This window comes from Engystomops pustulosus, chromosome 11, assembly GCF_040894005.1.
Source record: "Engystomops pustulosus chromosome 11, aEngPut4.maternal, whole genome shotgun sequence".
NCBI lineage: Eukaryota > Metazoa > Chordata > Amphibia > Anura > Leptodactylidae > Engystomops > Engystomops pustulosus.
The window spans coordinates 63,427,265-63,453,840 of record NC_092421.1 but is presented as its reverse complement, the minus strand read 5'-3'; the positions used below and the strand labels follow the sequence as shown (position 1 = coordinate 63,453,840).

At 40.2% G+C, this 26,576-nt stretch overlaps 1 protein-coding gene across 1 annotated transcript in view; it reads left to right on the top strand.

The window, feature by feature from the left end:
• Positions 1 to 24,557, top strand: part of LOC140106649 (murinoglobulin-1-like) — a 73,597-nt gene extending 49,040 nt beyond the window's left edge. The window contains exons 19-36 of the mRNA XM_072131187.1: positions 517 to 742; positions 1,815 to 1,935; positions 3,276 to 3,397; positions 3,473 to 3,524; positions 5,147 to 5,230; positions 5,350 to 5,526; positions 8,555 to 8,633; positions 9,727 to 9,883; positions 11,876 to 11,944; positions 12,287 to 12,449; positions 12,803 to 12,978; positions 16,551 to 16,766; positions 18,202 to 18,320; positions 18,878 to 18,968; positions 20,671 to 20,739; positions 21,156 to 21,258; positions 22,465 to 22,506; positions 24,433 to 24,557. Coding sequence (XP_071987288.1) covers positions 517 to 742; positions 1,815 to 1,935; positions 3,276 to 3,397; positions 3,473 to 3,524; positions 5,147 to 5,230; positions 5,350 to 5,526; positions 8,555 to 8,633; positions 9,727 to 9,883; positions 11,876 to 11,944; positions 12,287 to 12,449; positions 12,803 to 12,978; positions 16,551 to 16,766; positions 18,202 to 18,320; positions 18,878 to 18,968; positions 20,671 to 20,739; positions 21,156 to 21,258; positions 22,465 to 22,506; positions 24,433 to 24,470 — 2,104 coding nt within the window. The 3' untranslated portion in view covers positions 24,471 to 24,557. The remainder of the gene's footprint in view (positions 1 to 516; positions 743 to 1,814; positions 1,936 to 3,275; positions 3,398 to 3,472; positions 3,525 to 5,146; positions 5,231 to 5,349; positions 5,527 to 8,554; positions 8,634 to 9,726; positions 9,884 to 11,875; positions 11,945 to 12,286; positions 12,450 to 12,802; positions 12,979 to 16,550; positions 16,767 to 18,201; positions 18,321 to 18,877; positions 18,969 to 20,670; positions 20,740 to 21,155; positions 21,259 to 22,464; positions 22,507 to 24,432) is intronic.
• The last annotated feature ends 2,019 nt before the right edge of the window (positions 24,558 to 26,576 follow it).

Genomic DNA, 26,576 nt, shown 5'->3' with positions numbered 1-26,576 from the left:
TATGAAAAAGAACAGTGTAATTGAAAATAGCCCCCAGATTTGTCAGCATTTTTTCATCCATAAATATTATACTTAAAAACAATCAAATAGTCACAAAGGTCCCAAACTGAGTGTGTCGCAAAATATGACACCTTATACCTTACTGCGGCGTAGTATAAAAAAAAGTTACTGCCATTTGGCAATCGTTTCGTATAAAAGATTTAATTTTTATAAAAAATCTATTAAAGCCTAATAAAACCTACATAAATTTGGTATCACTGTGATTGTACTGACGCAAAGAATAAAGAGGAGGTGTCTATTAGAGCCCACAAGAAATTGCGGCAAGTGTGGTTTTTTTCGTCACTTGGCACTTTGTTCCAGCTCTCCTGTACATTGCATGGAATTTAAACAGATAAACCCTGTTTAATCACTGTTAATGAAAAAATTAAGTGGTTATAGCTTTTAGAATTAAGCGATTTAAATTTACTATAGAATGTATATCAATTCATTTATGAATGCATCATATTACTTCTACAGCTCTGACGGACACGCTGTCGTCAATCGCACCACCCCTCACACTGTCACCACGTGGGTGACTGACGCCTTCTGCTTGGGGAAGACCGGTTTTGCCACTGTCAGCAATGTTGAGCTCACCACATTCAAACCTTACTTCATAGACCTCATTGTCCCCTACTCTGTAGTGCGAGGAGAGAAATTTACACTGAGAGCCGTGGTCTTCAGCTACGTGCAGAAATGCATTCTGGTAAGAAAAGTCACACCCACAAATACAAGGTTAAGAAGTTGAGCTTTAAAAATCTTGAAGGCATTATTTGGTTTCTAGAATGACATAATGAAGCTATGAAATGATATTTAAAGCATGATACAAAAATTACCACTAAAGATATATGCAAATTAGATGAATCAGGTCACTTTTTGCCTGTGATAAGTGATTCCTATAATGGGCTCTACAGAACCACGCTTAGCCCCTTGTGTCATTTTAATGATGAGACTCTTTAATAACACCAAGATAGCATCAAAGATGAAATGATAGATTTGCTGATACTGGCTGTTAAGAAGGTACTACTGACAGAATGATTATCTTCACACCTAGCCCCACTGCTGCAAGTAAAAAGAAAGTGGAGGGAATTTTTGATGTTTCAATGGGTGGAGAGAAACAGTAGATATAAAAATAACAACAGAGGGAAGTGGAGAGCAGTGTGGGGACCTATAGTTAGCAGGATCTTATCAAGAGAGGAAATAGATGTACTCTATGGTGGGGCCTAACTAGAAATAAGAAGATAAGGGAAGCTGGAAGCCAGTTGCATCTCAGGGAGGGAGGGCAGGGGGGGATAGGAAAATGTATGTAAGCAAATTTGATAATTGTAAAAAAGTGTATTTTTTGTAAGAGTTCTAAGTACATGCAAAGCTATGAACATGGTGCCCTGTGAAGGACCATGGGATGTGCACAATGGTTTTTAAAAAAAATTGGGAAAACCTAATAAAGATGATATTAAAAAAAAAAAAGATAGCATCAAGAATGTGGTTTATTATGTTTATTGAAATAGAAATTCCATCAGGATCCCAACTATTCCAACAATGTCCATAACTACTTGTTTCTCCTGTAACACATGGAGCCGTTATCCACCAAATACACCAAACGCATGGTTCTAGGTTCTACAGATCCCAAGATTATAATATAAAATAAGGAAAGCTAAAGAAGCTAAATATTTTTTGTGTTTTTTTGTAGCCTGGTTACAAAAAAATCTTGCAACAACTACCGGTACTCCTACAAATTTTATTATTCCATGATTTTATTTGTGATCTTAATACTACAGATTGTTGTGGCATTGCAAGATTCAGAGGACCTCGCCGCAGTCAAGAACAAGGAGCAGGCCAGATGTGTCTGTGAGGGACATTCACATAGTTTCACCTGGGATGTTACAGCTGTAAAACCAAGTAATGTATCCACATACACCAAATAATATATTCCATTTAATTGGTCGGTATCTTTTCATTAAACTTTGCATAAATGAATATTTCAATTGCCTTCAAGAAATGTTGCTATAGAAATATGTTGCAAACGGCTTCCATGTCCATTTACTTTCCTTCTTATGATCCTCCTTCTTACCTTCTAATTTGCTTTTCACTATCAAATTACTGTGAATTCCTTCTTGCTAGCGACAAGACAGAAGTTGACTGTGGTGTCAGATTATGTAGAAACTTTACAGAGGGAAGGGGTGAGTAGGGAGTTCATATGAGGAAAATACTCACAGATTTAGGGCTGAAGATCACAAGCCACATAATCACAAGAAAAAGTCTTACTCTACTGGACTACTGATTTCTGCAAAGTTTGTTGAATGGTTAGGGATATTTTAAGTAGATATCTGACATGGTTTAGTAAGAAATACTTACGGATAATATCTTTATAGTACAGTAGCCTGTTAATTCAGAAACATATGTGCCTCCATGTGTGAGCCTAGAAAGATTTATACGCAATAGTAAATGATAATAAGAACGTTCAGTTGGCAGACTAGGGACCATGGTATTAAGGGGCCCATGGCCACTAAAGCAATCCTGTAGAGAAGAATCAGAAAATAAAGAAAGGGACCATCAGCCCTGAAATCCATGTGTTCCAGTTGCTCACAAAAAAAACCTAAAAGTCTCTGAATGATCCATAAACTAAAGGCTGACAGAGGATACCTTTCTTCTTTTCCAAGAAACTTGGTTTTGGTCCTATATGAAGGCCTTAAATGTCAAACCATAAAAAAAATAAGTCAGTTCTGGAGGGCCCACAATTTCAATAAAGTCCAGAGTCCATCGCATTCTTAAATCACCAATATTTTAATGTCCATATCTTCTAGTCAATTCTCATGATCACAGAGTTATGTGTTTTTGATATACCTATAAAGTTAGATCCGGTGACAGATTCATTGAATAAGAATAATCGGAGCTCTTTTATGGCTGATTCTTCAGTGCCCCCTAAGTTTTGAAATGTTTTATTACCCTAATATCCAAATATGTAAAAGAGGCTACTTGGGCGTGGAGTTGCCAGAACTGAAGCTACAAGGCACGGCTACACCACCCCCAGTAGCCTCTTTCTATCTTCCTACTATGAGATCACTGAAGATATAGTAGGGCTTGGAGTAGGGTACTGAAAGATTAGCTCTAAAAAGGCATACAATGATATTTATTACATAAACCTGCCACCGGATCCACCTTAATAATTAGATCCAAGATAGTAGGTTTCCCTTAACGACATACTTTAGCATCTATTTTTATGCATCCATTTTATTCAGGGACCCTGAAGATACACATGGACAGCGGCTCAATGGAGGTGGAAGGAAAATGCACTGAAGATACTGTACTGATAAATAAAGACCAACGGGAAGATTCTGTTGAGAAAACCATTTTGGTCAAGGTGAGCTGTGACTGTACCGTTTTTCCTGTCCCCTAGTTATGGTCCTTATAAGTATGTATCTTTTCTTTTTATCAGACTGGGGGACATGAGGAGGAATTGACCCAGACATTCCTTATATACCCACCAGGTAATAAAAATTGTATTTCATTGCAATTGTAATAAATATAGAACTAAGCATGTATGCCTGTTTTTTTTTGTTTTTTTTTTGATGCACTTAACTCCCAGTGAGACAGTTCAAGTATCCGGTGCTCATATAGATATATGATCCTGACAAAGTTCTTTGTTCTGAGTTGAAACGCTTGCCGAAATAAACTGAATTTCAAGTGTGAACCTGAAGTCATCTTGAGTACCGATTCTGGGACTTTCTCACTGGGGTTAAAGTGCATTTTCAACGTTCCGTCCTTGAATCCTGAAGTGTAGGTTGTTCTACAGCAAAAAGACTGGCCGTCATCCACTAACTATCAATAACCCATGTAGTGCACACAACATACTGTGGGTACAATTATTCAGACCCCTTTACATTTTTCATTTTTTGTTTCATTGCAGCCAATTGATCAAAGAAAAAAAAATTAGATCAAAAAAGTCCTTTTTCCCCTAGATCAGCAGGCAGTAGGGAGATGGGTGAAAGTTCGATAAAGCCAACTATGACTGAAGCCCATCAGTAATCAGTGTTTCAACATAAGAAGCATACAGTGTGCATACAGTGTGCATACAGAGCCCGGACCTATACCCAATTGAGCATCTCTGGAGAGGCTTTAAAATGTCTCCCACCAATGTTCAACTTCCAACCTGAAGGAACTGACATGCATCTGCAAGAGGAAGAGGCAGAGTATCCCCAAATCCAGGTTTGAAAAACATGTTACATCTTCCCAAGATGACTCCTGGCTGCACCAGCTCCAAAGCTGCTTTTACTCAATACTGAGCAAAGGGGTTGAATACTTATCACCAGGGGAAATTTCAGTTTTTCTTGTTTAATAAATTAGCAAAAATATCAAAATTTCCTGTCAAGAGGGTGGCAGAGTTCACATTAATTAGGAAAAATAAGAACTTTTTAGATCCTACCAATTAACTGCAATGAAGCAAAGAGCAATGAATGTTAAGATTCTGAACATTTTCCGTACCCATGGATTACACTAGGTCAGCACCAATTTCCTACCAGCTCCGTTTCATGGTATTTGGTTGTGGCAGTGCATCAGTATAAGAGTCACAGATTGAAACTCACTCATCTAGGCACTTTAAGGGATTTACGGGGTTGAGCCAAATTTTTGGTGGTTAATCCAGGTGACAGGAGATTAATATGTGAGTAAGAGTCCTGGTCCATCAAGTTAATCAAGCTGAACTCTGATGATCTACGGTACAAGGTACATACACACAGATATACATGTGGTCCTATCATGTAAGACAATGAAGTGGCCATCACCAATGTCCAGGCTACGTTCTGAATGTCATTGTATTAATAAAAAAAAGTAGCTGACACTTGTTTGAAATCTGACGATAATATACACAATCTTTCAAAAACATTCCTGGCTAATTCAGATTAGGTAAATTTGAGCGTTCCCATGAGGATAAGGCAAGGTTTAAGTATCCCAACAGATTTCCACTATACCATAGGATATTGTCCACATCTGTTATGTGTTCCGATTGGCTTCAAAGTGTGACAGACATTTTTAGTTATTTATTGCTGTTTTACTGCAGATTTCTATCAGATTTTTGTCTCTAACTTATTTCTAATGTTTTCCTTCATGTCAGAAGATAAAGAGGATATCCATATCACCTTGGCTCTACCAGAAAGTCACATAGAAGGCTCAGAACGTGCACACATGCTCATTATGGGTGAGGCGTCTTCAGTCATGTCTCTCACTATCTATATCTTTTCTTTAAACTGCTACTTTGTAGTGAAGTATTATATTTTGGCTTTCGATGTGTGAACCATGTATTACATGTAATGCCAGGTGATCTCATGGCCAATGCCGTAATTAACTTGGAGGATATCATCCGTATGCCTGATGGATGTGGAGAACAGAACATGGCAAAGATGTCGAGATATCTGCACACACTGGATTATCTTGAAAATTCAAATCAACTGACACCTGAGAAAAAAGCTACAATTCTAGAAGGACTGGTTAAAGGTAAGTAAGGGTTAAGATCTATTGGGATTCTTAAGCAATAGCAATGTTTCCGTGTGAACCACCTTCATCAAGCCCTTAATCAAGGGCTTGATGAAGGTGGTTCACACCGAAACGTCGCCATTGTTTCAATAAACTTCACCCTTTGGAATTTTGGATTTTTGGAGTGCTGGCTACACTTTTTTTTAACTTTACTACTGAAGGATCTTGCCAGGATCCATGAAGGCTCTGCACCCCCTCTATTGAGGCTTTTCTTCACTGTGCGGACTTGGTTTTCCTTTTTGTATTGGGGGATTCTTAAGCAGATAGACTTTATTTTCTAAACTCAAAATTGATTAATGATTTATGTAGGTCCGAAGAGAATCTCAACAGTTTTATACTGCACCACAATCTACTATCACAGTGATAAATCTGGTGAAGTGGATATACTAGTGTTGTCTAGCTCTAGACTGGTGGAACCTTAGACATGTTGATAAATTGCCCTCAAAGTCTCATCACAACGACCCCTACAAGGGCATTCTGAAACACATTACTATTGAGGATGATAAAAATGCAGATGTGTTTCGAGTTGTCTTTTTTGTCGTTATGCAAGCACATAGAGTGAACGCAGCCTAAGGCGGCATTCACAGGAACGTATGGGGGACGATGTCCTATCTTTCCCCGTAATACGGCGCTGCGGCCATATATCTATATGGAGAGGGGCTGGGATGAGCGGCGCTCATCCCCTCCTCCTCTCCCGGTGTCAATGTATGCCCACTGTACTACAGTATGGCGGGCATATATCATGTGAATGTAGCCTCCAGAAACTGCACTTGAATCACAGTTTGCAACATTTGGAGTAACTAATCGTGAACATATGTGTGTTTAGACCTATGTCTAATAGTAATAGACACATTTAGGAATAAACACATTCAGGGAGGAGATTTTCTGGATGATTTTGGAATAAATGTAAGGAGACAGTTGAAGCGCATCATGTAAACATGGCTTTAAGGTTCAGCATTAGGTAAGACTTCTTATTAAAATCAATTAGTGCCTCTGCAAGCTACCCCTCATATTATTTCCACATCACATTGTAATTCCCTCATCTCCCCTTCACACTGTGGTTTCCCACATGTCCCTCTCACCTAATGGCCCTCTTTAATTTTCCCTCACCTTGTGACTTCTTTCAGCTACCCCTTATCTTGTGGCATTCCTCATCTTTTCCAAATTTTGTACCATCCTCATCCCCCTCATATGGTGGCCCCCCTCTCATTGCACTCTCTTATGTAAACATCCATCTCTTCCTCATGTTGTAAGCCCCAATCATCTTCCTCTCATATTGTCCCCCCCTTCATTCTGTGTGCCCTCCTATGCTATGTGCTGTGATGCTGGGAGACATGATGTCATCATCACATCACTCCTATATATAGCTGCATCAGAGTAGATAGTAGAAAATCATCAGGGTTGCAGGAGCAGAGCCAGTAAGATGTCCAGGCGATGGCCGGAGCCAGCATGGTCTTACCTAGCCAGAGCTGCTAGGGGGCCCACATACGGCTGCACATAAGGAATTCATGGGGATGAAGGTGGCTCCCCTATGAATCCATAGGGGAGGAGGGCTTTAAATAAAATAACATCCGGCAGGCACTCCAAAGGCATCTACTGAGGCCCTGTTCCTAGTGGCCTACTAAAACCTGTAGCCGACCCTGGTCCAGGCCCACCGGTGGATTCACTGGTACACTGATGGGCCTATATGAGACTGGGTGCAGGTACCTACTCAGTATGTGTTTCTTAATCCCTTCCCAAAACACACCGTAATAATAAGGCATGAGTTGGCTGTGGGTGTGTGGAGAGGGCTCACAGGCTGGTAAGCAGCAAACACTTACCGGTAACGCCCCCGATCGGTGATAGCAACGATCGTGGGTGTGAACCAGTAGATCAGCACTGGCAAGGCTATCGGCAGCTTCAAAAAGATGGTGAAGATCGTCGCTCCCTGGTGATCGGTTGCCATGGGGCTGGTGATCGGTTGCCATGACAGCCTCGCACATTGTAATGAATGAGGAGGAAAATCCCCATATACTGCCATACTGTAGTATGGCAGTATATGTTAGGATCAATCAGACAACCTAGAGTTAAAGTACCCTAGGGGGTCTGAAAAAAATGTAAAAAAGTAAAAAAAAAATTAAAGTCACCCCCCTTTCCCTAGAAGTCATAAATCAACAGTAAAAATCAAACACATCAGGTATTGCCGCGTGCCAAAATACCCAATCCATGAAAATATAATAATGTTTTTTGACTGTGTTTAACCCCGTAACAGAAAATAGCGCCTAAAGTCGAAAATTGCACTTTTTTGACATTTTGAAAAATATAAAAAATTCAATAAAAAGCGATCAAAAGGTCGTACAGTCCTAAAAGTACAAGCATTGAAAACATAATCAAAAGTCGCAAAAAATTGCACCATCCATAGCTCCGTACACCAAAGTATAAAAACATTATTAGGGCTAGAAGTCAAAATAAAAAATAAAAAAAATTGTACAGGAGGTTTTAATTTTTCTAAATGTATCAAAACATTATAAAACCTATACAAATTTGTTATCCCCATGATCACACCGACATAAAGAATAAAGTACACTTGTCATTTGGGGCGCACAATGAAAGCCATAAAATCAAACCCCACGAGAAAACGGTGCAAATACGTTTTTTCACCAATTTCACTGCATTCAGAATTCTTTTCTGCCTTCCCAGTACACGGCATGGAATATTAAATACCAATATTCAATACCATCACTAATTTGTTACGCAGAAAACAAGCCATCACAGAGCTCTTTACAAGTAAAATTTAAAAAAATTATAGATTTTTGACGGTGGGGAGTGAAAAATGGAAATGCGAAAACAAAAAAGGGACAGGTCGTTAAGAGGTTTAATATAAGGACTGAGTTTAACTAAATCAATTGCCTTTTAAGATTAACATCTTTCATTTGATGGCTTTGAAAGAATATAACTAGAATATGCACTTAATATTTACTAATATATAATGTCTTTAAAATTTCTTCAGGTTACCAGAAACAATTGACATTCCGTTCTGAAGCTGGCTCCTATGTCTTCTTCCAGGACAATGATGTCATTAACATGTGGTATGTGCAAAAAATGTTAATGAAATCTCATCTTTAATATTAAAGTAAAGTTCATTTCACACTACTATTCCTTCCGTTCCTTACCTCTGTTAAAAAAGTGAAGAATGAAGGTTTAATGGAGGTTTAACATATCATTAAAAATCCCATTGAGATCAATGTCAATTTAATGACATCCAGTATGTACCGTTTAGGCAGAGATCCGTTATCCGTGTGCTTTTTGGAGGGAAAAATTGATGGAGGCTACAGTACTTTTTCTCTGTTTAAAAAAAAAATAATGGATAACAGATCCAGGACAAACTGACCGTAACTGATGACATAAAATTTACATTGATGTCAATGGGATTTTTAACTGATACGTTAAACCTCCATTCTTCACTTTTTTAATGGAGGGAAGGAACGTAGGAATTTAGCCTAAGTAGTCTATGAAATCTCTTCCCTATATCACAAAAACTTTTTATCAGAATTTCTTTGTCAAAAGCAGGATTTCTAAAATCAAACACATCATATTACTATGACCCCTACAACAAAAAACAAGCCCTTTATTTTATGGTAGGGAAAATATAACAAAAACCATAGAAATTTGCTATCTCTATAATCATTCTGCTACTGAGAGTAAAGGTAAGCTGTAATTTTTATTGCACTGCAAAAACCGTAAAGAAACGAAAACCCAAAATGTAAGTGCAGAATTGCAGTAGTATCCCATTTGAATTTCATACTCTATTGCGATTCACCAATCATCTCCAGGACTTCTCCCATGCTTCTCCCATGCTCTGGAACTCTCTACAAAAACATATTAGACTGCCCCCAACTCCAAACCTTCAAACCTAACCTGGAAACTCATCTGTTTAGGGTCTACAACATGCCATAACCCCTATGCTTCAGTCTCTTACCTCGTGTCTTCATCTAACCTACCATATAGATTGAGAGCCCTCATGGGCAAGGTCCTCCTTCCATGTGTTTCACATCTCTGTAGTTTGTGTGTTTTTTGTATTTGCATTTGCATTCATCTTAATTTTATGGAATTTATGGGGCTCTGGAAGTAAATAGAAGAAAGCAATGATGGTCTGAGGCTATTATTTGTTAATTAACATAGGATTACGGCATTAGTCGTCAAGACTTTCAGCCACGCTCAGAACTGGATCCATATTGATGAGAACGACATCCAGCAAGCTGTGAGCTTTCTGCATAAAATCCAATCACCTGATGGCTGCTTCAAAGACCCTTCTCCCTACTTTAACAATAGACTAGGGGTAAGTGAGTTTTCTCACATTTCTGGGTGATGCAACTTTCCAACTAAATGTGTAGAAATGTGCCAGAAAAACAAGTGCCTATGCCTACAATTAGTGAATTTGATAGGTTTACATTCTAAAACGTATACTAAAATATTTTGGCAGGACAAACCAACATTTCTAAATCTTCCTCAATGGAGCATGCTGGGGACAAATTAACTGGAATGTTCCATTTGGATATAGCGGGGATGGTCAGGTGCCTACTTTCTTCTAGCTATAAATAGAGGGTCATTTATCTTTAGTCGGGACATTTGTGTGTGTCTTTTCTTATTTTTTTTCCGACTTTTGGACTTGTTTGATCTATCTTGGAGGTTGAGCAGCTGTATCTATCGGGTTTTTGCGACAAAAGTCACACAAAGATGTCAAACTCTTCTGCAGCTTCTTTTGAAGTTTTTTGGTCAAAACTGGAGTTTATTTGCAACTTTTTCATACATTCGCATCTGGATTTTAAAGATATATCTGGCGCAACACTGATAAATTCTTGCGCGGCTAGTTTTACTAGGCTAGTGGAAAAGTCACAAATTTAGATGCAAATATACCAAATGTGCCCAAAAATGTAGCAAAAATAATGAAAAAAAAGAGAAAATTCTAAGATGAATGATGCCTTTAGAGTTCCAAAAAAAGGGTCAGCAAGACTTAATGGGGGAGATTTATCACATGACCCTTGACCTCCTGCTAGGCTATTCTGCAGCCAGCTGCGACCCACTGAAATGTTGGAAATGAGGTCTATTGTGCTTGGTCACAATGGGGTGAGCACAATGGGGCAAATTAACTTACCTGGTCCTGTCGCGATCCGCCATTCGGGCGGTCCGACGAAGATGAAGTCCGGCGCGATTCACGAAGCCCGCGCGCCCGAGTTCCTGCATCAGTCACTTCCCCGCCAAGTGCCGCCGGAGTTCACCTACTTCTTCCAGATGCATGTAAGTGTGTGTCTTGCAACACAATACGAAATGTTAAATTCCCGCGCATAGTCCGAATCCGTCGGGTTGTCCGACGCCCCCCCCCCCTGATTTCTGCCGCGTGCAAGCCGGCGCCGATGCGCCAAAATCCGATCATGTGCACCAAAATCACCTGGCGCAAAACGGAAATGAGCTCCGCGGACCCGTAGTAAATGTGCACCATTGGGTTCATTTATCTTTAGTATTCTTCCTTTTTTTCTGTCTTTTTTGAGACTTTTTTTGGCGCATTGGAATTTTTTGCAACTTTTGGGGACTTTTTGAAATGCGAACTAAAGTCCGCCAGACATTTGTTTATCGTCAGTAAGATTTACATATTTATTTTCTAATCCATATGTGCTGAATGTCGCAAATGACATTTAGCTTTTCAGATAGCTTTTTAGCTTGTCTAAAATTTGCGACTTGTTTGGCGCAAAAAACCATACATAGAAAATGGAAAGAAGTCACTTGTGCAACAATTTAAGACACATCATTAACTCAAAGAAATAGTAAGATTGTTAAATTACCAAAGTAGCAGACTGAAAATAGGCAAAAACTAGCCAAAACAAACAGAGATAAGATAATTGACCCCATTGTGTTTCACCGCACCGTGACCAAGTTGGGCAGCCTCACTAAAAATAAAGCAGGTTCTACTCCAGCCCTTATTTGCAGGATGGACGCTCAGCTTCCTATGGAAATGAGATAGGTGAGATGTATTCATCCCTCCCATATCCACCTGCAAACTTACCCCTGTTTGAGGCCCGTTTCTACACATGGTAGGTGTGCATGAGGCCTAAAGCCAATTAATGTTCATATGAGATCTTTGTCAATCTCATATGAAATAGGCACTAAAAAGCTAAGCTCCTGCTTTATCATGAGTTATCTGGTCAACCATTCATTGTAGAGTTGACTGCTGCATTGCTGGAGACTGAAGGAGCTAGATGCAATTTTACATAGATATATCACCTAATTTGGGGCGATCAGTCATTGAATGCTAACGTTTGGTTTCTGCTTTTAGGCCGATAATGACATGGGTCGTACTGCATATGTTTTAATCGCTCTTTTGGAACATAAAAGACCATACAACGTGAGTCATTTCATAATTAAATGTTACTGCATGTTGGTGTCCAAGAGGTCAAAGCAAAAGATGGGGTTTATGGGGCAAGTTTCCTCGGTCACATGTGCAGCAGAAGTCTTGGCTAAGCCACATGTGATTTCACTTGAACCAAACTCTTCTACTGAAGGAGGCCATGATACTGCTGTGCACAAAGTATCGAGCCATCAAGTTAACTTAGGGTGCTTTAAATTGGACATCTCAAAAGCGATAAATCTTGTATCTCAGGCCTCCATGTGTAAGCCATCAATCTCTATATAATTTTATAGACCTACTAGCAAGCATAACCTGTTGTCTTATTTGTGTTGTCATTAGGGAACTATTGTGGAAGATGCCCTGAGCTGTCTGAGGAAGTTAGCAGACAATGATACGTCTTCATACGCCCAAGCTCTTATGGCTTATGCCTTCACCTTGTCTGGAGACATTGTAATGAGAGATAAGATACTGGAGAAACTGGATAAGAAAGCTATTAAGAAAGGTAAAACATTTGCTAGACAAGTAACTACTCACACACTACTACCAGAAGTATCGAGGACCACAAGTAGGAAAGTCGGCCGGTGTGTTGCTCCTTTCAAAGTCCACTCTATATGAGTAACATCTGGAGTTAAGAAAATCCATCTTTAAGTTAATATAACGTGATTCCCAATTGATTGCTCATCACTTGGCTATGGTCATGTCCATGAGGAACATTAAAGTAAGAATATTCCTTATGCCAGTCACACAATATTTTGGGAAAAATAAGTTGAAGCGTCATTATCTTATAGAGTTCCATCTTATTCTTTTGTCAATATCCCTTAAAGATCATGCTAATTATTGATATTTCCTGAACAGAGGGAACTCGGCACTGGGAAACAGGTGATCATGTTGAAATTGAGACTGGAGCATATATTCTTCTAGCTTTGCTTTCTCACAAGGCAACAATCATCAAGAATCTGGGAGAGATCGCTGATATCATCCATTGGACAGTGAGCCTGCAAAATCCATATGGAGGCTTCCGATCTTCTCAGGTTACGACTCTTTCCTAAACTTTATATATATATATATCTACCCTAATGCTGGTATCATATACAGTATCTGTATGCTGCTAGATTTATTGTCCTTGATACTGCAGTAACACCTGGATCTTCCATGGTTTCTGTCAGGGTCGCTAGGGAGAATGCTGGGACTTCTGGTTCTTCTGCTGGTGCCAGCAGCGTTCTCCGAACCCCGGCGCGTATCCGCGCAAACTCCACCTCTCGTCCCGGGCAGCGGCTGCTAAGATCTCGCGCTGTCTAGGAGTTGTTTTCGGAACTGCTGGGACTTGTGTACCTCTGCATGATGCCTGGTTGTTCTGCACCATGAGGGGTTAATTCCCAGAAGCTGTCCAGCTCCTATCAGGTTCTGGAGGTGGAGTTTTGGCTGCATAAATTGCAGCTTCATAGTCACCTGTGCCAGTGTTTGAAATCCCTTCTCCACTCGCTCTCAGCATTAGGTTTGACTTGATCCGTATCTGTATCGTTGTGACCTCGGCTCGTTTTTTGACATTGACTCTTTGCCTACTGATTTTGCTATTGACGTACCCTCTCGTTTTGAATCCGGCTAGTTTACTATTCTTTTGTGTTTTATGTTTGTCAGTCTGTTTGTGTTTCCCTTCCCACACTTATCAGTGTATTTCGAGTCTTCAAGTAGTCGCCCCACGGTTTAGCGTGGGGGGGCTATAGGAAGGGACAGAGGTTGGGGCAAGCTCAGGGCACACTATCCCCTGTCTTTTGTGTTACCCAATCCTAACAGTTTCACTGAAAAAAATATACATAATCCTAGGATTTTTCTAAAATCTGCTTAAAAAACTGAGTGAAACGTAAAGGGCTTAAACTCCTTTGCTAAGAGGAAATTGGCCCTTACAGAAATGTGAACACAGAGGGCTGATTTTGATCCTTTGGGTTCATGTGAATCCACCAGATGCTCATACCCGACCTCCTAAACTGCTATTGGAGGGAGGAGAAGAGGAAGAGTCGAAACTTTGGCCCCTCCAAGTGATGGTGGTCGTCCCAATGGTAGATTTGTTCCAGTCCACAACACACTCCAGGGATCTCCCATCTCATCGGGCAGTATATACGCTCCCAATACAGGCCAGATACGGTTTCTCAGAGAATTGTTTAAGCACATTGATAAACTTCCAAGGCAGTTCTACTAATAGTGGGAGATTTCAAGTTGCCATATTCACATTCCCTGGTGGATAGACACTTCATTAATAGACCCCAGCCCTCTCTCACAAGAGAATTTTGCAAACTTCTACGTCTCCATGGCCTATATGACCTTTGGACAATAGAATATCCCGCCACCCCAATATCCAGAGAAATGGCGTACTCAATTCCCAAACCTGGCCAAGACCAAACTAACTGTTTCAACTACAGGTCCATAGCATTGTTAAATGCAGATTATAAAATCAACACCAAAATATTAACCAGTAAGATAATCTACTGATTGTCTCAACTGATCCACAAGGATCAAATTTACTTCGTCCCTTGTAGATCTGATTGAGGTGGTCAATAAGGTTGGAGGGGAAGCACCGATTTTAAGCCTAGATGCTGAAAAAGCATCCAACAGATTGGGTTGGCTGTTTATTTCAAGACCTCACAGGCCTTCGGTCTCAGAGGAGCATTTATGACTGCTATCCACAGCCTTTATGACAACCCTTCAGCATCTATAAAGTTCCACCATACATTTACCCATGGATTTAGTATACATAATGGAACTCGACAGGGATTGCTGCTATCTACTTTATTGGTTATTATGTGTATAGAACTCCTGGTGGCGGCAATACGATTATCTTAGAATATTCGGGGTATCAGAGTCAGCGATTTTAAGTTCTCCTTCTTCGTGGATGATGTTCTTCTGACAATAACACAACCTCACACATCTCTCCCAAATCTACAGAGCTTACTAGACCGATATGGTATGCTCTTCTGGCTATAAGGTTAATGTGGGGAAAACAAAGCCCCCCCCCCATAAACATCCCTTCAGACCAGCTTAGGGATCTAACTATAACTATAAATGGCAGACTCAATCCCTGACATACTTAGGGGTGCAAATCACCTCCGCTTATCAGTCACTATACTATCAAAACATACCCTCTTTATTAAACTCAGTGCTTCAATTATTGAATCTATTGCAAAATTTGCCCCTATCTTTCATTGGAAGGATTACATCATGTGTATCCTGACAAAATTAATCTACCATTTTGCGACCTTACCAATCCAAATCCAGGTTTCCCTGTTGCAGTTCATTTGGGCATAAAAACCACATAAAAGTCAAATGGTTATGCTACAACCAAGAGACAGAAAAGGACTTTCTTAAATACTACTGGGCAGCTCACCTACATAGAATTAGAAAGGTCTGGTCCACTTTACTGGTGTACACTAGGTGAATGGCGATAGAGAAGCTCTACTATGGCCCCTGTCCATCCTAATGCATTTCTATGGGCTCCGTTTTCCCTGGCCCTATCCTAGTCACTACTAGGCCTGACGGTCCATACTAGATTGGTATGGCTCAGATGCGCAAAGCAATTCTCTCTGAGTTTGACACACTCCCCAATGGCCTCCCTTCTCTATAATCCAGCTTGCTCATAAATCTGACTGGGAATTTGACCAGACCCTGGCATAAAGCAGGTCTTTTCCGATTTGCTGATATTATGGACTATAGGACTAGAGAACTGCAGAGTTTCCTGGAATTAAAAGACAGATTCTTACTCCCCTCTACCTCCCACTTTGCTTATATCCAGATCTTACCTACTCTCCCTTTTCAATAACCAGGCAGTTTCCCGAGCTAGCCCCTTTGAAAGGCTGTATAAAGAGTGAACAGGGACCGCAGGACTTATCTCCGCCATATATTCTCTGGTTATCAACCCAGTACCTGCTAGACACCCACCCCACCACAACTAACTATATGGTTAAATGGGAAGAGTTAGTGGGAAGAAGTCTCCCACTGACGGTGGGAAAGGAACCCAGGACAGGGGGCCGCTAAGATATCCCAACGTGTGCAGTATGAGGTAAACCAATATAAAGTGTTGATGTGGTGGTACTGTACACTGGACTTGTTACACTTGTTATGGCTCCAGAAAGGAAAACGCCCGCATATCTTCTGGTCATACTCCCATATCAACACTTATTGGCGAATGGTGGAGAAAGTCGTAGAGGCAGTGGTAGGCCAGCCTATACCGCTAGAACCGTTAGCCCAAGTAACTAGGACTGTGTTTCATAAATTTTAAATATTTCATATGTAACTTCGGTTTAATGCGTTTAATACAATGTCTGCATGTTTTGTTTATGCTGGAAAAACTTTTAAAAACCCGTATAAAACAACAATTATACAAGAAAAATGCTATGAATGGTGCGGCTGCTTTGATTGTAATGTGGATATTAAAATGAAGTCAAAGTCATGGCAAATCTGAATTGTTGCAGCACAAACTCCTCAATGTACTAAGTAAACCTATTTACACAACAGGTCAACATAATCACTTCTGATATAGAGTAATAATAATCTTTTTTTCACATGTTGCAAATTCAATTTATGTATATATTCATCTTCATCTGTTCTGTAGGACACAGCCGTGGGTCTTCAAGCTATGGCTATATATGCAAAACTGATCAATCACAAGAAGGGAGACTCAACAGTGACCATTCGCTCAAAGTCTGGTTTCGAGAAGATTGTTCATGTAGCCAAAGGCAATGGTCTTCTTCTACAAACAGTTGATCTTCCAGACATTCCTGGAGAATATACTGTGCATGTTACTGGTGAGGGCTACGTCTACATACAGGTATGAACAGAGAATTTTCCGCTCTCTTTTTATGGTTCTGGTTTGGATTGTGGCTCAAATTTCCAAAAGCGCTTTGAATTTTTTAAAAATAGATACCATGAAATTCAGATGGTCTCCATTTGGCCTCTACGTGTTATCAGGATTTAAAGGGAACCTGTCACCAGGGACCTCATTTTCACTAAAGACAGGTAACAGAAGCCCATTGCACCTGCAGTGCAAATATGCCTTTCTGTCTTTTCTTAGTATTTGCATTACAATATAATTGTGTGTCTTAATTTAACTTACACCCTGACAAAATCATGTTCTGACTCCCAGATTTGTTTGGGTTTATCTGCATTAAAAAAAACAACAACAAAATATTTGTGACTTGTCTGTGCTGCTCACTCACATCTCAGCGCTCAGGCCCCACCTTTGTGCTCCTGTACAGCTCCTCCCTCCCCCACTGATGTCAGCTAACCAGGCTGTGAGCTCTGTTCCTGTGTGAGTGAAGGAGAGAGAGACTGAGAGATGAGCAGCCTGCAGTACAGACAAGTCACATGTTGTTTTTTGACCAAACCAAAGCCCAACCCCTGGAACTACACAGAGGATATAACAAACAATTATATTGCAATGCAAATGCTTATAAAAGGCGCAAAGGCAGATGTGCAATGCAGGTGTGATGGGCTTCTACAACCAGTATTTAGTGAAAATGAGGTCCCTGGTCTTTGAGGACTTGTTTGATGTAAATATGAGACTCAAATGCTTGAAAACTGTATTAGACAAATGACTTAATCTAGCTGCATGATTATTCCTCAGCTGGTCGTGGCTGGAATCAGAAAAGACTTGTTTCCACCACAGACCAAATGCCAATACTAGAAGGTACCTTCTTTCCATGGGATTCAAAATTTCACTGCTCATGATCCATCTATGAGGGTACTTAAAGGGGTATTCCCACTTCGGCAAACAATACAGGGAAAAACAATACAATTTCCCAATATACTTTCTTTACCAATTCCTTATGGTTTTCTAGATCTCTTGCTTGCTGTACTTTGTTAGCTTCATCATTTACTTCCAGTGTACATGGTCACACAGGTGCACGGCTCGTTAGGGTCATAGAGAATGAGCAGAGATGTGTGATATAATGAGCTGTGCACCTGTGTGACCATGGTCAGATTTCTATCCACTGGAAGTGAATGATGAAGCTTTCTATAGCAGGACAGCAAGCAGAGATCTAGAAAACTGGAAATTAAACAGAAAGTATATTGGAAATTTGAATAACTTTTCATAATTAAAAAAAATATCAATTAGTTGTTGAAATGGGATTACCCCTGTAAGGAAAATAAGCCCTGGGTAATTACATAGTGATATTAGATAATATTATATTACATTTTGCTTCAGTTCTCCACTAGTGATTGTCAGTTATACATGTTATAATATGTGAGCCTTTGGTTTGCAGTCCCATGTACATTACAACGCTCCTCCTGAGAAAGGCGAGTTTTCTCTCAAGGTGAGCACAGAGCCATCTGTCTGCTCCCAGGAATCACAGAGGAGGTTTGATGTCCACGTGGAAGTCAGGTGAGATAACATTCCATACAATAGGATTATTCAAACTGTATATAACTCTGCCCAAACTACTCAAATTTAATATCAATATGATTACATATTTTATACGGGGTTAACATGCAGCATTCTTAAAGGAAACCTACCACCACAGATCAACTTATTAAGGTAGATCCGGTGGCAGGTTAATCTAATCTATAGTAGAATAGCCCTTGTTAGGGCTAATCCTTTAGTCCCCAAAATTTTTAATAATTTTGAATTGCCCTAATATGCAAATTTACTAAAGAGGCTACTGGAGCGTGGAGCTGGAGCTGAGGCTACACCACGCCACAGTAGCCTCTACCAATCCATCATGTGCAATAGCTCGGGCTTTGGAGCCAAGACTGCAGCCACCGGCATGTGCAGAACCCGGCTTAGCGAACGAGTGCTGAAGATGGATTGGACTCCAAATTTTGTAAAACAAGATATTCCAAACATTAGAATCTGATCTTTATCATATACAACCTTTAGATTGGCAATGTATCAGAGCCATATTAACTGCATATGTCATGTTTCACGTTATTGATCTGTAGTTATTCTGGAAAGCGAGAATGCACAAACATGGTGGTGGTCCTGATTGAACCGGTGTCAGGATATGTTCCAGATAAACACAGTATTAAAAAGGTGAGGACCATTGGTCAGTATAAGAAAAGATACATGATAAACTCTCTGAACTGATAATAAGTATAATAGCCCCGCCGAGGCTTCGGCCTCTTGATGTACCTGGCGAGCTCCAGGGCAGAGTCTGATGTGGCACAGAAGGCCTGATAAGTATCCCCCATTTACATCACAGATGTAAGAACATTGGGGGAGATTTATCAAGCTGCCTAAGGCTACATTCACACAATGTCTGCCCGCCGTACCATAGTCGGCGCCGGGGAGAGGAGCAGGGGATGAGCGCTGCTCTCCCCGCCCCTCTCCATAGGAATACACAGCGCAGGGGGCCGTATTCCGTAGAAAGATAGGACATGTCCTATCTTTCTACGGGCTGTGGAACGGTACGGTGCTGCACTGCACCGCTCCCGTATGCCGTATAAACGCCGGCCTTATGTATGTCCCCCACACGTTCGTGTAAATGTAGCCTATGGCAACCAATTACAGCTCAGCTTTCATTTTGCTAGTGCTCATGGGCAAGTAAGCACAATTTTACTCTTAGGCAGCTTGATAAATCTTTCCCATTGAACCCGCTGATTTATGGAGGAATTGATGATCATCTGATTTGTGTAGGTGACTACTAATTCTTAGGACTCAGCTAAGGAATGATATTTTATGAAAATAAATTTTACTGAAAAGGGTTGTCCACTCAGCGAGTAATTGATATGGTTTGTGTAATGAAAAGTTCTACAATTTTCCAAAATATGTTTTTCATCAATTCCTCACAGTTTTCTAGATCTCTGCTTGTTTTCATTCAATAAGAAGCTTCATTATTTAGTTCCTGTGTTTAGAAATGTATCCATGGTCATGTAATGTCACACGGGTGCACTGATTGTTAAAACCTTGGTCATGTGTTGCCACACAGGTACAGGGGTTGTTATATCACAGAGAGTAATCAGACGGCATCACATGACCAGGGATATAATTAGTAGTGCACCTGTCTGTCATCTCATGAGAGACATCACAATACAAAGAATAATGAGATCTGCACCTGTGTGACTTTACATGACCAGAAATATAACGAGTTCTGCACCTGTGTGACATCACATAACCAGGGAAATAACGAGCCATATCCCTGTGTTACATCCCATGACCAGGGATTTAGCCAGCTGTGCACACGTGTGACACCACATGACCAGGGATATAACCAGCCGTGCACCTGTGTGACATCACATGGCCATGGATATAACGAGCTGTGCACCTGTGTGACATCACATGACCAGGGATATAATGAGACGTGCACCTGTGTGACATCACATGACCAGGGATATAACGAGCCCTGCACTTGTTTAACATCACATGACAAGGAACATAATGAGCCGTGCACCTGTATGAAATTACATATTGTAGTACTTTTCATTAAACAAACAAGCGCATTTTTTTAACTGAAACTAGACAACCCCTTGTCATGATATTTTAAATTTCAATTTGGGAAGTAACAGAACAAATTACAGGTAAGTGCTCATAGAAATTGACATTCTAAGTAGGGTCAGAAGAGTCACACAAGATGTACATGGTTGCAAGAGGATAGCCCTGTGTCTTGGTAAGAGCAGTATACTGTAAGTAAATGTGGGTGAACCAGTCACTCAAACAGTATTTTGGGTCAACATGAAGGATACATATGAATGTCTTTATTTTTCCAAAAATTATGTAAATATATTTTTCTTCATAGCTTAAGGAGAATCCAGTCGTAAACAGAACAGAAATTTCAGTCAAGAAGATTTCCATTTACTTAGACAAGGTGAGACATAAGAAAGGAAGGAATTTTTTGATAAGAAAACGACGCACTGTAGTTTTTACAATAATTTTCTGGGAGGTCAACAATTAGACTCGTCTGAACTATTTCAGAATTGGTTTCATAATTGGGGCGAAATTCAATTTTGGGTATATGGCCAGTTACCGGTAATGTTCTTACATTAGCAAAAAGGGAAACTAATACTAATATTATTTTATTTCCTCAAAAATTCACCTTGGTCTGTAAAAAATTATTATGTAACCCAAAAAATCCAGCAGTGCACAAACCAGTGAACACTTAAAAGCATCATCTGAGCACAAGTTCATGGTCTACTGAAAAAATGGAAAATAAATAAAGATAATAGTACGGAAACTATTGCTTTTCTTCTGTCAATGGTTGACTGTCGTCTTGTTCTCCTGCAGCTCACTCATGAAAGTGAAAGCTTTACCTTTTCCCTGGAGCAAGAGACAATAGTAGAGAATCTGCAGCCTGCAACTATTGTAGTCAGTGATTATTATGACACAGGTAAGTGGAGATATTACACGATAAATTAATTGATGTTTTTTAGTCATGTTTACTTTATTAGTAATTTTATGGCCCATCGGTTATATAATGCCACCACTGTGCACAGATTTAATATTAGTTGCTCAACGAATACGAAGAAAACAAAGAATCCGGAGAAAAAAACACATAGATATAGGGGTTCCAACATGTTGCCTTAATATGGATCTACTGATCTACCAATGCGTAGAGTTCAGCAGACCCCAACGACTTTCCATAGGATAGTCGATCCTCTATGATGCCACTTTGAGCAGGACCCTAGAGAAAATGACGGTACACATGCACCTCCGGTGGCTTTGCCAGCAGCATTTGGAGGTTGTCAGCACTAATCGTGTGTGTTACCAGTAGGTGTCTGGGTTCAGGTAACTTGAACCAAACTTTTATTCAAGGTTCGGACAGCAAAACCCGAACCTGAATGGGTCCACTCATCACTGCCAATGAACCATCCATAACTAACAACATTTAAATGCCAAGTTGCAGGGAATTAAGGACTTGTTCAGGTTGCAGCCTGTTATTTCCCCAAAATGTTGAAAAAAGAACCTTGTCAAAAGTGCTTAAGTGCTGCCCTTTTGTGATTAAGTTCTTGCTCATATCATTGACCAAAATACAAGGGGTACGGAAAGTATTCAGTTCATTTAAAATTTTTCATTCTTTGTTTCATTGCATCCAATTCGTAAGATCTAAAAAGTTCCTTTTCTGCTCACTAATGTACACTCCGCCCCCATGTTGACAAAAAAAACCCAGAAATGTTGAATTGGTCACATGGTCACATAAGTATTCGGCCCCTTTGCTCAGTGTATGTACAAGGCAGAAGAAAGGACTCAAGCTATTTTTCATTAATAATAAAATAGAATTGGGGACTTTGATTGGAAAATCGGTAACCAATAAGAGTGGTGGTCCCTCAAAATCTCTTGAAGCAGTTACGTGAAATTGAATCCCCATTTCTCTTGATTGTCGGGAGTCCCAAGAGTTAGATCTGCCGATACACTAATCCTTAATTTGAAAATAATTTTGTAATATGGAAAAATAAACTTTCTAGCTTAATTTTTATAATCTGATGTACATCAATTAGTCTGTGATCTGGTAACATTATACACACTGCTTATGACAGTGACAACATTTAATACAATTTCTAATGTTTTAATCATTAATCTTATCTTTCTGTTACAGAAGAACATGCTGGGGTCGAGTACAATGCCCCCTGTAGTGGAGGTAAGGAATGATGGCCAAATTTTTTTAGTAAATATTTTTACTAGGTGCTCTTTAATATGCTGTATACTATTGTTTCACCTTAGTGTATGTTAAAAATGTTAAGCCTAGAGTAAAGCATGCTTTGACTTGGGGACCATGGAAGGAGTTTATGGGCCACCGTGAGTGCTCCACACTAGCAAATTAAAGCACTCCTTACCCACCTCCTATTTTCGATTCTGACTTCCCTCCCCACCCTGTTCAGGCCAGAAGTGTGCTGTCGCAGGGCATTACTGTCCCCACGGCGGCGCACTAGCTGCCGGCGCCGACTTTTAATATGGCTGCGTTTTTTTTCTAGAATAAACACTGCATAGCCGGTTGCCTCTTGATGTATGCCGTTGTGAAAATGCAGCGGCGGGGCTATCATACGCAGGCGCGCGAGTGCCAGCGTATGATAAATATGCCCCTTTGTCATTAAGTTGTGCTTGTTTTGTTGAATTTCTTTTGCTTCAACTTTGGCCTCTGAAAAAAGTTGTTTGCTTGAGGCAAAAAATCTGCGTTGATCATACAATTGTCATAGCGATTTTTGGACGTGGCCAATCACGTGGCTAATAACAAAGAACAGGTGCAGCTCATTCCATTGTACCTCATGTGTCTCCATACTGGCTCACAATAATTGATGCAAAAACTGATAAATGAACTGAGAAACTCTAAAATATGCAAAGTTAATGGAAATCTACCACTGGCTTATAGCTGTATTCACCCTTAGTGTGATTTGATAGCTCCCCGAAATAAGAGTACAGCCATAGAAATTAACTCTAATCTTTAGGTAAATGAAGTGGAAGGGTACAGGGGAGTGTCACAAAAGCCCCTTCAGTCTCTGAAGCTCTAAATTTTCTATCTCTCCTCCATGCTCCCTCTGTACTCTCCCGCTCCCTCTCGCAGTTGTAATCTTGCATTAACACAGTATTTTTGGCCTGTGCTGCCCTGAGATTACATCAGGCAGAGGGATGAGGAGAGTGCAGAAAGAGAAGGGTGGAGGAGGAGAAGGGTGGAGGAGGACAGTGCAGAGAGAGCTGGAGAGAGGAGAGTGCAGAGGGAGCGGGAGGGAGGAGAGGGAAAAGGGTAGCAGGGAAGAAGAGGAGAGGTGCTACAGGAGGCATGCAAGAGTAAGGGCCCTGGATACCAAGGGCCTTTTGCTTCATTTACATAAAGATTAAAGTAAAGGAAATTTACCATTTGTTTTTATGCATTATGAACCAAACATGCCTTGAGAATGCAGTAGCTAGACTGAAACAGAAACATATCTTTTTTAATCCCTTAATTGTGGGGTTTTGCTGAAAAACAATTATACAACTATGATAATGAGGCTCTGTCGCTCCTGTGGCTGCCCTGGCACTCTCCTCTTACCCTAATTATGCACTGCTCCAGACTTGCCTTGCCCACCATAAGCCAAGAGTACTTAATCACTGTGTTATCCCTGACAGGCAGAAGTAATCAATTGCTGCGCCATCCCCCAGCTGCTGTGTATGAGTCATCCAGCTCAGGTTAATTAGTCATGTCTAGACAGTTCAGGCAGCTCCTTACTATGTGGAAGTAATGTTTCTATACTTGGCAGCCATTCTGCACCCAGCTTTCCTAAAGTCTTGAATTTTACAATTGTTTTTTTGAGCAAAAAATTAAACAAGAAAAACGCTTGGTAGATTTCCTTTAAATTTTAACCACAATACACAGGAACAGCTCCTAATAAACGTATAGCTGTATTCACCCTGCTGGTAGCTATCCAGCAACATGGTGACTTCTACTATAAACCAGTGATAGAGGGGTGTAAGGACAGAATTAAAACTTTAACTGGCATAAGCAATTAACGGACATAAACTATTTGCACTAAAAAAAAATGTTTCATCATGAACATGCATTGATTCCTGAACTGTTTTCTATTTTTCACAGAGTTTAAGAAAGAAGAACAACACGGGTATAAGAACTAAGAGACAAAAGGATTTTACCAAGTCATTGGAATAGTCACTGCACGTCTAATGCCTCCTGTAATGAAACAATAAAAATGTTTAAATTTGTGAAGTTTATGACACTAAATTCTTTAAGAACATCGTCTAATAAAAACAAACATCAATGTGATCTGCCCACCCCATCCTCATGCTCGAGACCGACAGTCACTGGAATGAGAGTGCCCGAGACCGACAGTCACTGGAATGAGAGTGACCGAGACCGACAGTCACTGTTATTTTGCAACATCATAAAAGAATGTTACCGTATATAAATGACTCCAATCTCCACATATCTTTAAAAAGGCCTTTAAAGGGGGGATTTCATAAATATATCTCGGGGGGCTACAGTGAGAAAAAAAAGAATACACATTTACCCCACTCTGGTTCCTGGTTCTTGTGTTGCTTTGTTACTTCCTGTTTGTCACTGAGCCTGAAAGGAAGTTCTGGGTGAATCACGGGCGCCCTCTTCATCCAACGACTGAGCTCCTCAAACAAGAGGACAACCCAGAAAGTCCCATGTAAATCAGAAGTGATCATCTGTTCATTGACTAACAGAAAAAAGGGGAAAGAAAATACAATGTGCTCCATTGCATAAAAATCTTTATTTCAGCCATAAAAGCAAAAACCAATAGACATAAACTTAAAAAAACACATTATAAGAGGATATAAACAAGGAATAGTCAAATAGAAAGAACTATATCCAGAGGATTCCATCATACAATAAGCAAAAAGGAAGCAGAAACATTTTAGAACTTAGTTAGCAATTAGAATATCCAAATACGGTAACATAGACAGCAAACATAGTGCATGAGAAATAGTTTATAGCTATTGCAAGGCGTCGCATGTAGATCAGGATAACCAACAGACATACTGGTAATAGCAATGGTGGATCAAGATTCCAGTGACTGTCTGTCTGGGGCACTCTCATTCGAGTGACTGTCTGTCTCGGGCACTCTCATTCCGGTGACTGTCTGTCTCGGGCACTCTCATTCCAGTGACTGTCGGTCTCAGGCACCCTCATTCCAGTGACTGTTGGTCTCGGGCACTCTCATTCCAGTGACTGTCAGTCCTGGGCACTCTTATACTCATGTATATAATGGTGCACATCCTCCATTCTTTAGTGTGTCAGGTTGGATGATGGGGCCCCCTGACACTGTGGGCCACATTGCTGCAATGGCTGCAACCGCTGTAGTTACACCCATGATTATGTTGTATAATGCATGCCAAACAATCATTTGCTAACATGGTGGTGACACTGTGCGTGGTGTTATCAGTTGTTTTTACTGTAAAAATAATGGTTGCCCTTTTTTAGGATTCTCCTATTTATGAAATGACAAGGGAATTAGTGAGAAGGCTTTATGTAAATAATCAAAACGGATGCATGGTCCATAATCTCTATAGCCCATTGTCATCGTCCACAGTGGTCCAAACAATTAGAACTATTTGTAGCCTACTGTACTTGTCCATAAAAAATCACTCCTTTAAATATCTTATATGGTTGTATATTTGTATTTTAGCAATTGATTTGCTCCAGACTAAGACAGGGAGTGGAAATTACAAAAACACTATTTTGAGTGAACTGAATTTTTTTGGGCAAAGGGTTGGTAAAAAAAATAACTGTAATGGCTCGGTGCCCTTCAATCACACCACTTATGTACACTCCGAGCTGAGCTGGAAATGCAGGCCAGGAAGTGACCCATGTGGGCAATCAATGCTTCATTTGGTATTGGAGAAGTAATTGTGAATTTCCACAGTGTCCGTTGACCACTTGTCCATTTAAGTTAATAAGTAGACCATGTCCTCTCATGATCTGTTTTCACGGATTCATGTGTACAATAAATAGGATGAGAAACAAGGATGACCCATGGATGAATGGAATTTAGGTCGTTCACAAAGTATAGTGGGAAGAAGCGACACTCACCTATGTCAGTACAAGATACTTTATTGAGGGATGTAGCACATGGGTAAAAGCAGAACATGGGATGGGCTGTTTTGTATTTCCAAGCGCTTTCTCAAGCCAGCTTTCTGAAGTTTATCCCTCCAATCCCCCAAATTACTTTTCAAAAAGCACAAACTATAAACAATATT